At 45.3% G+C, this 16,875-nt stretch overlaps 1 protein-coding gene across 5 annotated transcripts in view; it reads left to right on the top strand.

Moving 5' to 3' along the window:
- The window catches only part of LOC135099697 (ras-related protein Rab-3-like), a 150,045-nt gene extending 136,153 nt beyond the window's left edge, over positions 1-13,892 (top strand). For all 5 annotated transcript variants that reach the window (XM_064002121.1, XM_064002119.1, XM_064002117.1 and 2 more), the window contains exons 3-5: positions 3,139-3,257; positions 7,819-7,990; positions 9,460-13,892. In XM_064002121.1, the coding sequence (XP_063858191.1) occupies positions 3,139-3,257; positions 7,819-7,990; positions 9,460-9,600 (432 nt within the window). In that variant the 3' untranslated portion in view covers positions 9,601-13,892. The remainder of the gene's footprint in view (positions 1-3,138; positions 3,258-7,818; positions 7,991-9,459) is intronic.
- Positions 13,893-16,875: the final 2,983 nt, after the last annotated feature.

The following is a 16,875-nucleotide window of genomic DNA, read 5'->3' as shown; positions in this document are numbered from 1 at the left end:
GAAATTAAATAAAAAGAGTCATGTATTCATTAGCAGTGAGAACAGGAAAATGTCGTACTGTAATTGCCATTAATCCTAAACCAGACGTGAGAGAGAGAGAGAGAGAGAGAGAGAGAGAGAGAGAGAGAGAGAGAGAGAGAGAGAGAGAGAGAGAGAATTTTTTTTAATATGATGTTAAGTTTTCCAGTCATATACTCGTAAGTAGCGCTGAAAAACGTAACATGATGGCGCCCTTCTCTCTCTCTCTCTCTCTCTCTCTCTCTCTCTCTCTCTCTCTCTCTCTCTCTCTCTCTCTCTCTCTCTCTCTCTCTCTCTCATTGTCTAATCCTTCGCTATTATGTTTATTTTTTTTCATATTAAAGTTTTGTTTGAAGCTCCGATCGATTTGTCTCGTCTGGCTTCTTTTTTTCTCTTTTCTTTATTCTTTTGTGTGTATAGTATCTCTCTCTCTCTCTCTCTCTCTCTCTCTCTCTCTCTCTCTCTCTCTCTCTCTCTCTCTCTCTCTCTCTCTCTCTCTCTCTCTCTCTCTCTCTCTCCAAGTCTTCTAAGCTCACACCTTTATCAGTGAGCCACATGCTACATGGTTGCCACGTTTCCTTCAGCATTATTACAGTGTTGCCAAGTGTGTGTGTGTGTGTGTGTGTGTGTGTGAAGTTTGTTTATATAGATTTTTATCTGTCGAGAAGTTATTATGCAGTTCTAGCCTTCTCTCTCTCTCTCTCTCTCTCTCTCTCTCTCTCTCTCTCTCTCTCTCTCTCTCTCTCTCTCTCTCTCTCTCTCTCTCTCTCTCTCTCTCTCTCTCATATGGATAGTGGGGAAAAAAGTGCTTTGACACGAGCGTCTGATGAGGGAAGCAGTGAGGCGAGAGATAACGCGGCTCAGGGCGCTGAAAGGAAGGGCGGGGGAGGGTCCTCGTGTGGTCATGTTGTTGTTATAGGGTGGTGGTGGTGGTGGTGGTGGTGGTCTTGAGGTCATGGTATGGTGACCGTGGTGGTGGTTGTGCTGCCTGTGGTGCTGGTGTTAGGATCATGGTGGTGATTGTGGTAGTTTTGGTGGTGCTATGGTTGGCATTGTGTTACTTAGGATGATGGTCTTTGTTACAGGGAGTGCTTATAGTGAGGGTGGCGTGGTGATGGTGTTCATAATGCTGGTGTTAGTAATATTGATCTTAAAGCCATGGTGTCGTGGTGCTTTGTGGTATTTTCTTATGACCAGATGTGGCGGTGGCGTGGTGATGATGTTCATGGTAGTGGGGATGGCGCAGCGTTGTGCTGAAGGAGGTGGTGATGGTGGTACAGGCGTCCCAGATCCGAGCCCCGCGTCTGCACTTTATTACCAAGTTCAGACTTGTTTTAAAGTTGCTTTTCTAATTCCGGGCCCAGCAAGCCTCGCCCAGCTGGCGTGCACGAGGCGGCGCCCGACACACTGTCTGGAGGCTGGAGGACCTAAACCTTCCCCCTCAACCCCCTTCTCTCCTCCTCACCGGCAGGAGTCACAGCTGCTGCGCACCACCACCACCAGCTGCTAATGATTGAGTGAGGGATCCTTAAGTTTGGCAGCTGTAATTGCTGTTGTCAGAATGTTCGATGCATGCTTGACCGCCCCTGTTGTGTCCCTGGAATCATCATTAACCTAAAGTTACATATATATTAGTGATTTTGCATTAGTCCTGCTGAACGTTGGCAGGACGGGACCAAATGGCTGGCGGAGAAGGACGTCAATGCGCCGTAATGGCCCGCTGTCGCCAAGAAGTCGCGCCATTTGCCTGGACACTTGACTGAAGCTGAAGAAGTTCAGACACTTTAGTTTATAGATGGCAGGAGCCGCCATGTCTCGCGTTCCACTGAAGGAATAACGGCTTGCGCTGCTCCCTACCCAGACAGGTCGAGGTGAACTGCGTGCCGTGCTGGACTGCCTTATTGGGTTAGGCTCGCCCATGGCAACACTGCCAGCGCTCTCTGATTTCATGAGAACCTTAGTGTTTCAAAACAGGAGGAAATATGAAACACACAACGAAGATTCATTCGCCGCGGCTGGCGAGTGGGGGAACAGCTGGGATGGCGTCCTCCACACCCACGCCTGGAGTCGGTGGCGGCAGCAACTCGGGGAGGTGGGTAAGGACAAAATATCGACGGTGGTGTAACTTGTCCCATCAGGTTTAAGAGGCGGAGGGCGAGGATTGAGTAGCTCCTCACGACGGTGGTCCTTTCATACCAAGACCTGCGCCGCGCAAGCCTCTGACGGAACTGAAATGTGATGATGGTTAAAATATTGCCGGAGCGTCACTGGACACCACTGGACACTCACCCCATGTATCACATCACGAGGCGTCATCACCCACCGAGCCCCGAAAAGTCGCGTCATCGGCACAATTCCTTCATGTCAAAGCGGCGAACAGGATATAAGAAAAATCGATTGTCTGGACAAGGGAAATGAAAAATTGGCTCTGCAGTAAAAAGAAACACGATAATGAACATTTCTTGTCAAGACGTTTGGATGTCAGCGTGGTGGTGGCGGCAGGGAAGCAGCTGCAGGACGAGGGGCGTTGAGCGGCTGCTGGTGTTGTGTTGCGGGAGGGAAGTGGTTGAGGGAGCACCAGCAGTCTGTTATTGAGGGGCGCTGCAGTCCCCGACATGACAGCACCAATCGCGTCGTGGAAAGTGGAAAACAGCGTGTCTCCCTTTTTTCCTGGTTTGGCCGGTAATGGACTCGACGTGTGAGGCGCGCTGTCCGTCCTCCATTGATGGGCTGTCGTGGCGTCCCGTGGAGAGACTGGGCTCCCCTGCCAGCCACAGCAATCGGGGCAGGTCTTCGTGGAGAGAATGGAAGTTATTTCAAGACCACATAACACCTAAACCCATAACAGCGCCTTTACGACACTGAACACAGGGAATATATATCGCGCGCCCCTCTTTCACCTCCCCTCGGAGAGACATGGAGTTTTCTGTCTATAGGAAGTGAAGGGCACCACTCGGTCGCCTCTTATTCAACGATCCCTCTTTCTCCCCACACCCAGGAAGTCCCCTCTCTCTAATAACCTCTCACACATCCACACCCTCACGTAGCATCCCGCCCGCCTACACACCCCATACCTCACAGGCCTGCCTCTTGACCCACTAACCTCCCGCTCTCCCACAGGACACGGCCGGCCAGGAGAGGTACCGCACCATCACCACGGCCTACTACCGGGGCGCCATGGGATTCATCCTCATGTACGACATCACCAATGAGGAGTCCTTCAACAGCGTGCAGGATTGGTGAGTGTGTGAGGACTTAGGCTTGTATTCAGTAACGCGTTGCTTACTCATCACGACCATTTTCAAAGGCTACAGAGATAGCTAGTCGGGTTGTCAAGAGTTTCTTTTTTTTTCTGTTAATAGTGTAGAAATCTTGTTGATCTGTCACTGGAGCCATAAAAACACCCTTATAAACCCGTGTACCTTCAGCCAGACCCTTTTGAAAGCCATCGTTGTGCGGCAGAAGTGTTTCAGAATATGGTCCTTAGGTGTGTGTATAGGATTCCAAGTGCTTGCATGCTCTATATTTCCTTTTTTTTTTCATGTAAGAAGGTTTCTGAACAAGAGCAACAAAAAAAAAAAAAAAAAAACTGAAAAAATGCCCACTGAAGGTCTCCCGTAACAAAAGAGTGTAGTCATAAGTCCATAATTTGAGAAGTGCCTTGAAACCTCGCTCTTAAAACAGTCAAAGTCAAAGGTAGGAGAAAATACAGAAGCAGACAAGGAGTTCCACAGTTTAGTATGTTTCTGGTAATGTAACGTAATATGAAAGGATAAGACGTGAAAATTAAAAGTTCTATAATTATCTCCGCGACTGTTTTAGGTGGGAGTGTATAATTGTGTATATATGACTTCAGCTATATATATATGATGTACACTTATTGTATGTTTAATGCCTTATAAAAAAAAAATTAGAATATGTGGGGAGTGTGTGTGTGTGTGTGTGTGTGTGTGTGTGTGTGTGTGTGTGTGTGTGTGTGTGTGTGTGTGTGTATGTAAATATGGTGGGTGCTCGAAAAATGAGAACATAAAAAGGGGAAGAGACACAAACAGACAGAAAATGAGAAACGAGACAGGAAAAAATCTCTCTCTCTCTCTCTCTCTCTCTCTCTCTCTCTCTCTCTCTCTCTCTCTCTCTCTCTCTCTCTCTCTCTCTCTCTCTCTCTCTCTCTCTCTCTCTCTCTCTCTCTCTCTCTCTCTCCACCCATTTCTTTCCCCCATACATTCTACTCACCACTTCAGCCTCCCAGCCTCCCACAGCGGCAGTTCAAAGCCCTGCCCATCCCTCCAGTCGCTCCGTCCCTTAGTTAACCTACTTTTCATCTCTTCCTCTCCCCTTGCCTTCCTATTTCATCCCCTGAAACGAGAACACAAACCCTGAAAAGCGCATTAATGTCCATTGGGAGTGGTTAACACCGTGAAAAAAGGCATAGAGAGAGAGAGAGAGAGAGAGAGAGAGAGAGAGAGAGAGAGAGAGAGACTATAGGAGTAATATCTTTTCATCTATCGGAATGGCTGATGACAAGAGAAAGAAGAGACAAGGAGGAGGAAAGGGAGAGAGAGAGAGAGAGAGAGAGAGAGAGAGAGAGAGAGAGAGAGAGAGAGAGAGAGGGGGGGATGAAGAATGAAGTAGCGGAGAAAGAAAGCTGAGGGAGGGTATTAAAGTGAAGAGAGAGAGAGAGAGAGAGAGAGAGAGAGAGAGAGAGAGAGAGAGAGAGAGAGAGAGAGAGAGAGAGAATGGCCACCTGTTCCGTATATTGATTCCTGTAGACAAACTTCCCAGCCATTCCACCTACCTAACTTTCTCACTCTCTCTCTCTCTCTCTCTCTCTCTCTCTCTCTCTCTCTCTCTCTCTCTCTCTCTCTCTCTCTGTTCGGAATGAAAGTCGTACCTTAAGACAAGTAGCATGTGTGTGTGTGTGTGTGTGTGTGTGTGTGTGTGTGTGTGTGTGTGTGTGTGTGTGTGATTATGTACGTACGTGTGGCATGTGTGGAGGTGATCGCTTGGTTTGGTCTATTTTTGGTTGCTTTTCCAAGAATGACGGACGCTTGCGGATCGAAGGCCTCACACACACACACACACACACACACACACACACACACACACACACACACACACACACACACACACACACACAAGCATGCATGTCCGCAGTTGGAGACAAAGGGAGGAGGATTACTTTCTTCACATTCCTCCTCTTCCTCCTCCACCACCTCCTCCTCCTCCTCCTCCTCCTCCTCCTCCTCCTCCTCCTCCTCCTCCTCCTCCTCCTCCTCCTCCTCCTCCTTTTCCTCTTTTAGTTCGTTTCTCGTAATCTTTTCAATACATGGCTAGTACTTTGTTTTATTATTACTTTATTATTATTATTATTATTATTATTATTATTATTATTATTATTATTATTATTATTATTATTATTATTGTTGTTTAGCTATTATTTTTCTAGCTGTGTTCCTCTTGTTATTTGTTTGTTTGTTTGTTTGTTTGTTTTTTCCAGCATTGTTCTCTTTCTCTTATGCCCAGTTTCATATTCTGCGGTTCACGGTTCTTGCAGGTTCCTTCACTTCTAATTCTGGCTCTGATTCTGAATATATGCTGCGTAGGACACCAGAGTCTGTGCATCACACGCATATCTGAGTTAGGTGGTGGCGGGAAAGGGTTGGGGGTGGTGAGCATTCATTCGGTTCATGGATTTAGTGAGGCCGTTTCTCTTTCTCATGTTCCTTGGTTCATGGTTCTCTCAGGATCGATGTTGTTCACGTGTCGCTTACAGTAGTTCATTGTTTTGTCAAGGTCGTCTCCCTCTCTCTCTCTCTCTCTCCACCCACACTGTTCATGGTTCTGGCAGGGTTGACTTTGTCCTCATGTCATTTGGTTCACGTTTCAGCCAAGAACGACTCTTTCCCTCTTCATCTGGTTCATGGTTCTGACAAGGTCGTGCCGCTTGCCTCCTCTCTTAGTCTAAGGGTCGTATTTTGAAACGCTTTGCTCTCTCACCACGACAGTTTTCAAAGGCCACAGAGATGATCAGCCTGGTTCTTAAGGATGTTTCTACTGTTAATAATGTAAAAATCTTGTCAATCTGTCACTAGAACCATAAAAATACTCTTAAAAAACCCGTACAACTTCAACTAGAACCTATTGAAAATAGTGGAGATACGGCCAGAAATGTTTCAGAATATTGTTCCAAGTCCTGTCTTCTTGTCATGATCTTCCTCTTCCCTGTGTCTCTCCGTTCAAGGTTCCAGTGGTTTGTCCTCTGCCTCATCTCGTCCTGAATCTACTCTTGTTATCTATAGTATTTCCTGCCACGCCGCGCCCTCACGCTCTCCCCTCCACGCCCACGCCCTGAATACACACCCATCTTTGCCCTCTGTCCACACACACACACACACACACACCCTTACCTACTCTCTGCTCTATAGACACACCCATACTCATTTCTCCAATATCTACTCCTTTTTGGTATGAGTATAGGACATTTTTTAACAATTTTTCATGAACATTATTTCCCCCTAATCTATTCTTTCCATGCATTTTTTCTTTTCTGCAATTATTTCCTTCCTCCTCTTTCATTTCGTCATTAAAGCAACACAAACACTCTCCATTTAGCGGTTTACAACGGTGCTTCTGACCAGTGTTTCCTGTCAGAATACACAGTCAAATAATTTAGTGGGCGTTATTCGAGCAATACAGTCTAAAGTTGAGTGGTGCGCCAGTCTAACGTGAGCTGCTATCCCATTTATCTCAGTAGTTAACTTGTTTTCCGCACTGTATGGTAGGTGGCGTAATTCCCAGTAAGTTTATCACCGAGTAACAGTCCCAACCTCGGCATCTTGTTATACCAATGGTCACGTATAAGAGGGCTGAGTTAGTACTGGTTCATGTTTTGTTGCCGCGCGTGGCTCCAGGAAGGTTTTGAAATTATCCCTCTACCTTGTCACGGAACCTGTGTATGCGATGCTGAAGAGTTTCGTGACAAGTTTGCTGTTTGTGATGGCTAAGCTTAGGTATCAACACAGGTCTACCAAATGTAACGTAGGAGTGAGGTGTCTGTAGAGGAATATGTGTGTAGGAGGATGTGCCGGGAAGGAAAGTGCAGGGAGAGGGGGAATGTGAGGATGAAAAAATGTCCGAAGAGGGAAAATGAAAGAAAAATGTCCAGAGTGGGAAAATATCAGGGAAAAATGTACAGAGGGGGAAAACTGGCATGTCAAAGGGAAAATGTTAGGATTAAATGTCCAAAGGTAAAATGTCAGTGATGAAACATTAGGAGGAAAAATATCCGGAGGGAAAAATATGAGAGAAAAATGTCTGTAGTAAATGTCATAGAGAAAAATGTTCAAGGATGAATATAAACGTGCCTTCTATATTACAGCCTTCCTCATCTCCCTCAGCTTCCCTCACCCTCACCTCTCTCACCCTTCTCATCTCCCTCTGCTACCCTGTCTTTTCTACCAGTAGTTAGTGCAGGATGGTTTTTCAGGCAGCGTAGTAAGGACCTCTAGATCAGTTGCTGTTTGTCGTCTTTTGTGGTCCTTTTGCAATTCCTCACCCTCCTCACCTACCCCCCCCTTCATTTCATTCACCCTCCCTCATCTCCCTCATTCTCATCTTTACCCTTCACAGTTCCCTAACCTCCCTCACCTACCTCTTCTTCCTCACCCTCTTACACACTCACTCCCCCTCCACCCGCTCCACCAGGTGTACCCTTCCTGATCTTCACCCTCCCTCATCTTTCCTCATCCTCATCTTCTCTCAGCCTCGCATACCGTCATTCATTCTCCCTCCCCCCAACAGGTGCACTCAGATCAAGACATACTCGTGGGACAACGCTCAGGTGATCCTCGTGGGCAACAAGTGCGACATGGAGGACGAGCGTGTCATCTCATACGAGCGGGGTAAGCAGCTCGCCGACCAGCTGGGCCTCGAATTCTACGAGACGTCCGCCAAGGAGAATATCAATGTGAAGGTGGGTAGTGGGTGACGGGTGGCGGGTCTGATCTGACGCAAAGGAGAAGCGGGAAGGGATCGAAGAAAGAGAGGAGAGTGATAGTGGTGATAGTGGTGGTGGTGGTGGTGGTGGGTGGTGGTGGTGGTGGTGGTGGTGGTGGTTTTAGTCTTGTATATAAAAGGAAAGGCTTAAAGGTTGGAAGGGATTTGAGGATGTAGGAAAATTCAGTGGCTGCGAGGGATATTGGAGGACAGACAGAGAGGCAGGCATTCGTATGTGAGGAGAGAGAGAGAGAGAGAGAGAGAGAGAGAGACAGAGAGAGAGAGAGAGAGAGAGAGAGAGAGAGAGAGAGAAATACAGGTTTACGAATAGACATACAAAAAAAGAAAACAAGCAGGCAGGCAGGTAGGCAGACAGACAGACAGACAAACAGACAGACAGATATACAGACAGACAGAATATCAAACCGGCAGACAGATAGACAGACGTGAAGGGAGGAAGTTTAGTAAGGGCGAAGACTCATTAAGTGCGACAGATGAAAGATGTGTGTTAATGTGTGTGTGTGTGTGTGTGTGTGTGTGTGTGGTACGGTAACTTAGGAAAACAGAAGTGTATAGCTTTCATGGTTGTCAGTATTGTGATGACAATGTGAGAGGCGGGGGGAGAGAGAAAGAGGAAAAAAGGAAAAGAGGGAGAGGACTGGCAAGGAATAAGTCAGTAGAGAGTCGAGAGGGGAAGGTATGCGGGAGAGAGAGAGAGAGAGAGAGAGAGAGAGAGAGAGAGAGAGAGAGAGAGAGAGAGAGAGGTGAGTGATGTAACTGTGAGGGACAAGGATCAGTGTCCGCCAGAAAGGACATAGCGTACACTCATTCCCTAAGGAGACGCGTGCACGGGGTAGGAATAACACTGGGACGCGGTGGAAGAGTATTGTGTTAGGTTGCCCCGGCCAGGTGGATGTTAGCGTTGCTGCTGCTCCTTCATTGTAAGAGTATTGGGGAAATTTATGGCGTTTGCATGTGTTACTGTATGTAGCCAGTCCAAGTCATTTTGTCAGTGGATTATTAAAGGAGTTTGCATGTGTTGGTGACCTCGGTGGATTCGTGTAGAGGTCTTAGCTTACAGGTAGAAATACTCGTAGGTGGTGATGGTGGTAGTAGTAGTAATAGTAGTAGTAGTAGTAGTAGTAGTAGTAGTAGTAGTAGTAGTAGTAGTAGTCGGTGGTGGTGGTGGTGGTGGTGGTAACAGCAGCAGTAGTGGTGATAAGAAGAGGAAGAACAGGAGTAGGAAAAGGAATAAGATAATTAGGAGGAGTAGCGCTAATAGTAGTAGTTGTTGTAGTAATGGTGTTATTAGCATTAGTAGTAGCAGGAAGAGGAGGCGAAGTAATAGTAGCAGTAGTTGGTGACTCCCGCCCACTAACATTCCTCACTGGGGCCGCGTGTCAGCGTGGCGAGAGAACTGTGAGTGACGCGCGTGTTGTGTTTCAGGCTGTGTTCGAGCGTCTGGTGGACATCATCTGCGACAAGATGTCCGAAAGTCTGGACACGGACCCCAATTTAGTGAACGCCAGCAAGGGCACGAGGCTTACGGAGAATCCCCAGCAACAGAACGGCTCGTGTCAGTGCTAACACCCAGGGGGCCGCCTGAGTACCCCCCTCTCCCCACACTCCCCCGCCCTCATCACGCCCCTTCCCTTCCTCAAGTTCGCGCCTGACAACACTTGCCACGCCCTCAGAAGACACGCCCAGACCACGCCGACACCCACAACCCGGGATATTTAACTCATCATCGCGAAGACCTTTGAGAGGAGGAGGATGACGAGGTACCTGAGGGCTTGTAGGGGCCTGTCTGTGTCTCTCTCGGCTCCGACGGTTAGGTCTTCGGCTGCCCAAGACCTCGAAGTGGGTGGAGAGAAATATCCCAAGACCCTGTACGTGATTTATGTTGTACTACCGAGTAACCAAATATTATGCATTAGGAGAGGAACGTACGTACCAGGAATTGCACAATTAATAGTTAACACAGCGTAGATCATTGCTGCCTGTCCCGGTCGTGTGTGGGTAACTGATATGAATGTCTGTATATTTTTTCCTCCTTTTCTTTCTTAACGTCTGTCTAAGTATATATTTTTTTCTTTCCTAGCAATCCATTATAATGATGATAATGGAAATGTAAAAAAGAAATACCTATCTAATCATATGTATTTTAGTTTTCTCTCTCTCTCTCTCTCTCTCTCTCTCTCTCTCTCTCTCTCTCTCTCTCTCTCTCTCTCTCTCTCTCTCTCTCTCTCTCTCTCTCTCTCTCTCTCTCTCTCTCTCTCTATGACACACAACTTCGTATAACACGTAAAATTACTATTAATGATTACCTTATCTGACTTGAATTGATGTGTAAGAGCCTGAGAACTTGTCCCGGGCCATTGTGAACGTGGCAGAGTGTAGTTGTACAACTATTACCGATAGTGTGTCCGTTTGCATAGTTTATCAACCATTTAGAGTACCTAGTTGGTCTGCCAGGTGGACTTTCGACCAGTTAGAATATCAACCAAGTTAGTTTTATCGACCTGTCGTGAAAATAGGGTTCCTTGGTTCATTTGTAAGGCTTAGAGAACACCTTGGTTCCTTCTCCCCCTTTTCCCCTACTTGTCATTACAGCCACCATTTGAAACCGGGAGACCTAACATGTTCCAAAGAGAAATTACAAGTTACTACATACCCAAACACCTTCAGCTTCCTTCAGGTACCTCCAACTGCTATGAATCTGCGCCTGTGGACGAATGTGTCTTGGCCAACTGTTTCAATCTCTCCTCACTCCTTGGCTTTAGGCAAGTCATTTTAGTGGAATGTTTGGGCTCATTCTCCATTTTCATTCAGATATCGTCAACAGCCATGTTCTGGACATCTACTGTTAGCTAGGACCGTAAGTTAACCATCACAACTATAAACACAACATACACAATCTAACTTATTATTAGAAACGACCAATGCTTAGGGCCTTTGAAATAGTGGATCTAAGGGACGTGTCGAATGGTATAAACGATATATCGTGTAAGAAATTGTGAACAAAATAACGATCCTTGGCAAAAGAAAAATCTGTTATGTACATAGCAAAATTGATTTTCGTCTATATATGGCATAATAAGAATTCCACTCTGCCCTTTCTAGACAATAGGGCTTCCAATTGAGTGTTTGTATCAGCTATAAACCTTGTAAACAAACCTTAGCCGTAGCTTACCGAAACCCCACCATGAGCAAGTCCCAAGGAGCAAGAGTGACTTGTATACAAAAGTTTCCTCCCTGCTTGTTTGGCTCCCTCGTGAGGAACGTGGCGCAGAGATTTCCAGACAGTTTTATCGTTGTCACTTCCTGTGCGGGAATAAGACAAGGGTGAGCTGGGCATCGAGAAGTGGGGAAGCCTCTCCATACTGATGTATTTTGTAGGCCAGGGACTTTAGTCTAATGGAGAGCTCTTTACATGGATGCTTAACCTTCTCCATTCGCTTACAAACTAACTGTGAAACTCATTATGTTATAAAGATATATATTGTATGTGCGGTAACACTACAGATGAAATTTGCCTTAGATAATCGTTGATGATGGTCAGGTCAAAACTAAGTGTCAGAACTACAGGTCTAGACTTGTAATGTTTGGAATTAGTCGTAAGAAGTGGCTTGTGTACGAAGAACTCATCTGTCCATATTATTGGAACCATCTCAGACTGGTACCTCACACCGCTCTGTGCTTTCTGGAGTCTGGTAAGTTTTCATTATGAGTTCCATGAAAAATATATATTTAATGTTTACATAGTTTGAATAGTCTTTTCAAAATTCAAAAGTAGCTTTTTTCAACTAGTTTTTTTCTTTCTTTTGATTTTCAATGTTATTTCAGAGTATATATATATATATATATATATATATATATATATATATATATATATATATATATATATATATATATATATATATATATATATATATATATATATATATATATATAGACTGTGTTGTAGCCTGTGTTGAGTCGGTTGGAGTCAGTTTTAGCTCCGTGCCGCAGCCCGGGCGGCTGTGGCGAGAGCAGCGTTCTTCAAGTGTTTTCCTCCGGAGCACCGAGGGGATGAGGCCACTCACTCCCTGGTTCCCTCAACATGGCCTCACTCTCCCGCCGCGGCAGGAGAACACTCGCACTTCCACTTTTCCATGTGTCGCCTCAGTTTAGTACACGTCACCGTAAATTTGTCATAATGGATACCCTGACTTTCGCCCATGAGAATATTCCTATCTGTATTAGCGTCATTGTGAGTGATCGTAGGCTCGTGTTCTGTTCACTTCCCTCTTTTACACCTGATTTGTCAAAAGGAATCGGCCTTATTGACTGGATGACGTAGGCTCAAACTCTCTAGATAGGACTTAGCTGTGAGCCTCAGGTGTGGTGTGTCGCCGCTGCTTGTGACTCGCCGCCTCTTCAGACCTCATACATCTTTATATTAACTCCTTGATTGTAAAGTTTCGGCAGTTATCATTTCATCCAGGCGTTGAAGGATGCCCGGCTTGGCGATTCAGCGCAGTCATACGAACTTCATAACTGTTCCTGTGCATGAATCTGTTGTAATAATGATTTAGCCAAACATCGTTTAGTAACTAAGGGAAATGTATATGATTGTCATTGTTTATTGCCACAGTTTTTATTTGACTGGTAAGTTGAGTGCTGAGTTGCCTGCCGAGTGACAAGCAGTGTGCCCGAGACGTGTTGATGTCCCATGTGTACTCCTGTCCTCCCCGTGCTGGCCTCACTCCCGGAGCAAGTTGAGCAAGTATAGTTTTTAGTCACATTACGACGAACCGCCGTTTTCTATGTATATATGTAAACAATCACAAGGACTGAGCGGTGGGCCTCGAAAATTCTAACAACTCACTTAGGTTCCTTTCGGATTCATTTTCCCTCTTGTTCTCCCGTTACTAGAAGCACAACTACAACGCCCCTTCCCCGCCCCGCTCGCCTGCCCGCCCGGGGTGAGGCCGCCATGTCTGTACCTGTCGTGGAGGGGGTCGTGGGGCCCCCTGAGTCACGACACAAAATGTATAAACAGTTGTACTACGTTAGTTGAGTTGTGAGAGTGACCTTTTTTTTCGGTGCGGCTGCATTAATAAACGAGTAATAATAATAATAATAATTTGGCCCATTGCGTGACGTCCCAGCCCAGGCCACGTCAGCTGATGGCGTGGTGATGGTGAATGCACAGGACACGTCACTAAGGCTCGGTCGTCTCGTATATCGGTCAAATTTGATTTGAAGACGAACGAAGACGGATGGTGACAAGCGGTGACGTACAGGACAAGTCTTCCACTCGTCCTGCATGCCACCCGCTGTCTGCCGCGCACGAAGGAGCAAGCCCGCTACAGCCAGTGGTGAGCCCAACACGGTCTTATGGGAGTCCTTTAAATGTTCAGCTCTCAAGACCCTGATTGTTGCACTCAGCCGCTGTGCCGTCCGCCCGCCTCCACACCCTACCCACACCTCACACCTGCTCTTGCTGATATACGTACAGGTTACTTGGCGTCAATTTTGCCATCAACCAAACGTGTACTCAACCTCCTAGGGTTAGCCAACCTCCCCACATTGTTTTTTTTTTTTTCTTTTTCTTCATACTAGACATTTAATAATAAAGTGGCTGTACTGTACTGGTGTTTCTCGAGCTGTATTCGAGCTGTTTGAGGCTGGTTGATGTCTGAATTGAAGGTGTCGGTGGGGCAGCGAGGCGGTGCGGGGCGGGGCGAGGCGAGGCTGGTGTGAGTGATGCTGCGTGATGTCACCAGACGGAGGCGAGGACCCATTGTTGTTAGTTCTTGTGAAAAACACGAAAAAAAAAAATCAGCGCAGTTTTAAAAGGCAGGCTTCATCATCAATAAAGAATTATGTTGCGAGGTGCTGTTTTTACTCACTTCCATTTTGCTTGTTGGAATCTGGACTCATGAACTGAGACCCTAAATTTCTCTCAGAAAGTTAGAGGGAGGGAGATGAAAGAAAAGGTAAGACCCAAATGTTGAGTCTGGATGAGAACGGAATGTGTGTAGGTGACGTGTTAGGAATATTGTTCACCAATTACTCTACAAATGTAATCATACCATTCTCAGGTCAGGGTCCGTATGCTGTTTGAAACGATTGAACTCTTTCGCAAGGACTACCACGGCCTGACGGCTTCTTGTAGGTTCCCTTATTTTCTTATGTTCTTACTGTTATTTGGCATTTTCTTTTCTTAAGCACACTCTACTATTCTTGGGACTTTTTTTTTTTTTTAGTTCCCCAGTCACTTCTAAACATTATTCCGCTTAGAAATTGCAAAATATTCTTTTAATCATGATTTCTATCCTACAAGTGCATGTAAATATTCTTATGTGGTGTTTGGTGTTTTTAATGTTTTAAATTATTACATATTGCAATTAAAGGGTTAAGCTCTCTTAAGAACGATTTCCAAAGACCACAGAAATAAATAGTCGGATTCTTAGGAGTGTTTTTCCTGTTGATGTTGCAGAATCCTTGTTCAAGTATCATTAGTCACGAAAGTATCCATAAAAAATCCCAATAACTTTACATATACGTGTATCCAAGATGACGCACAGAAGCGTTTGAGAATGCCGTCTCAGCCTCCGCACGGCTTATCCACATCTCATCAGTTTGCCTTGCTTTGTGCGAGGCAAACCCTCCAAGGACGCGCTGCTTCTTGCCGGGGTGGAGCATGCACTGGGCGTCGCTCCAAGGATAATAGACAAAGACGCAAATCCACCCGCGCAGTGTCAACAAGTGTGGGAGCAATGCACTGTTTATAGACGCAGTATTTTACTAAGTGCACGTTGCCTGCACTTGCTGACACGATGCGGGGGGATGTGCGTCACGGATACCTCGCACCTGCTATCATTGTCTGACTATCCGGTAACATGTCAAAATGTGAAAGCATTGTAAGTCACATTATTTGGTCAAACTTCTCGCTTCCATTCGGTGTGCAAGAAGTAATCACCATTATTGTGAGTTCCAGAAGTTGTGCAGTTTTAAGTTTAATTTTTACATGACGAGACTGCAGTAGATGGGTTATTCAGTAATGTGAGACTATATAATATTGTATTTCCAACTTCTTGGGAACATTCTCGATAGTGGGGATTTTTTACATTATGAATGGAGAAATTATGATAGCTAGTCTTTAAAATATGATAGTTATGATACGCTACTTTCGGTTCGTGCTATACTCATTCCGCGTGAAGTGTTTATAACACATTGCCTGGACTCATCTGACCCATCCAGAAGCAGTCCCTGATAGAGGACCGTACTCCAAAATGTTTCGGTGTATCATTGACCAATTCTAACAAGCATCAGTGGAATTTAATGATCCTTTGAAGAACGTTTAAATTATTTAAGCAACAATTTAACAAGGATTCTGACAAACACACCCACAAAAATCCAGCTTATAATTTCTGTGACTAGAAAAGTTGTTCTTATGAAAATATAAAGGTTTCACGTGACTCTTAGTACGGCCAAAGTGTTTAAGAATGCGGGTCACGCCCCTGTGTCATCACATCAGGAAACGAAGCCCACCATGGCAGCTAAGGGCAACACTTGAGCCATCACACTCCACGCATCTAGGGCTTCGCTATCAGTGGGCACAGTAAGATATGAAACTCAACACATTGCATATGGAGAACTCGTACTTTCTCCATAATGAGTGTACGTAATGAATGAATTGACTGTAAGTACCGGGAGAAGGAAAAATGGTGTGATGAAACAGTGGCCTCACTTAGGAGTTTTCCGTGAGAGAGAGAGAGAGAGAGAGAGTTTCAAATTTCCCTCTTACTGCAGCTATAGCTATTCTGATTCAATTCAGTTTTGGGAATCTCAATAGGATAAGAATGAATTGAATGGACACGTAGCGGAGGGTGAGTAAGAGCTAGGTAGAGACACAGAGAGGGGCAAGAGAATAAGTGATGACAGAAGGAAAGTGTATGTGTCCAGAAGGAAAGTAGGAAAAAATCTCAAGATTAAGGAGAATTCAGAAAGGGGGTGGGGGAAGAGATGGGAGAGAGGGTGAGGAAAAGAGATCGGAAGAGCTTTTTTTTTTTTGATCTCAGTGTCTAAGAAATCATGCTTTCGTATTCAGATTGTTGAAGGTAAGGTATTTACTAAATAAGCACTAAATAAAATTCTGTAATATCAACTCAGTATTATCGAGTACGAAAACACACAACAAAAAGAAGTGTGTGTGTGTGTGTGTGTGTGTGTGTGTGTGTGTGTGTGTGTGTGCATTTTCATATCGAACACATAAACATCGTCATATGGAAGGGATGTGTTGTAATGAATGTTACTCTATCTTATGATCTTAACCCGCTGACAGTGATGTGTTTGGTTTGCTCTCTCTCTCTCTCTCTCTCTCTCTCTCTCTCTCTCTCTCTCTCTCTCTCTCTCTCTCTCTCTCTCTCTCTCTCAGTGGCAATAGTTAGTTTAGCAAGAAGCACTGAATAAACACATCGGAGAAGCGGGAACGGGCAACGCGAGGGTGAAGCGAGGAATGCGTGGAGTCATCAATCCGGGAAATTATGTTGGTGTTGCATGAAACTAAGCTGTAACTGATATAATCTGTGCATTAGTGGCGAGGTGGAAGGCAACTGCAGTGCTGATAAAATAGATGAATTATACATGTGGCGTAAACATAAACTGGGTATTGAGATTCCTAACATGTTAAATGCAAATTAAGAAAACCATGCGTATATGACTCGTCTTAAACATCTTGGACATTCATCAAGATTATTAGCAAGGTCCATAAAGATGATAGATCCGGCTCTCACGACGTTTTCTTTGGCTTTTGTTTCATAGGTAGCGCAAACTTCTTGTTAGACAGTCTCTAGAAATACCATAGCTTTC

The sequence above is a fragment of the Scylla paramamosain genome, chromosome 4 (assembly GCF_035594125.1).
Source record: "Scylla paramamosain isolate STU-SP2022 chromosome 4, ASM3559412v1, whole genome shotgun sequence".
Taxonomy (NCBI): Eukaryota; Metazoa; Arthropoda; class Malacostraca; order Decapoda; family Portunidae; genus Scylla; species Scylla paramamosain.
Note: the sequence above shows the minus strand (reverse complement) of the source record. Positions and strands in the feature narration are given on the sequence as shown.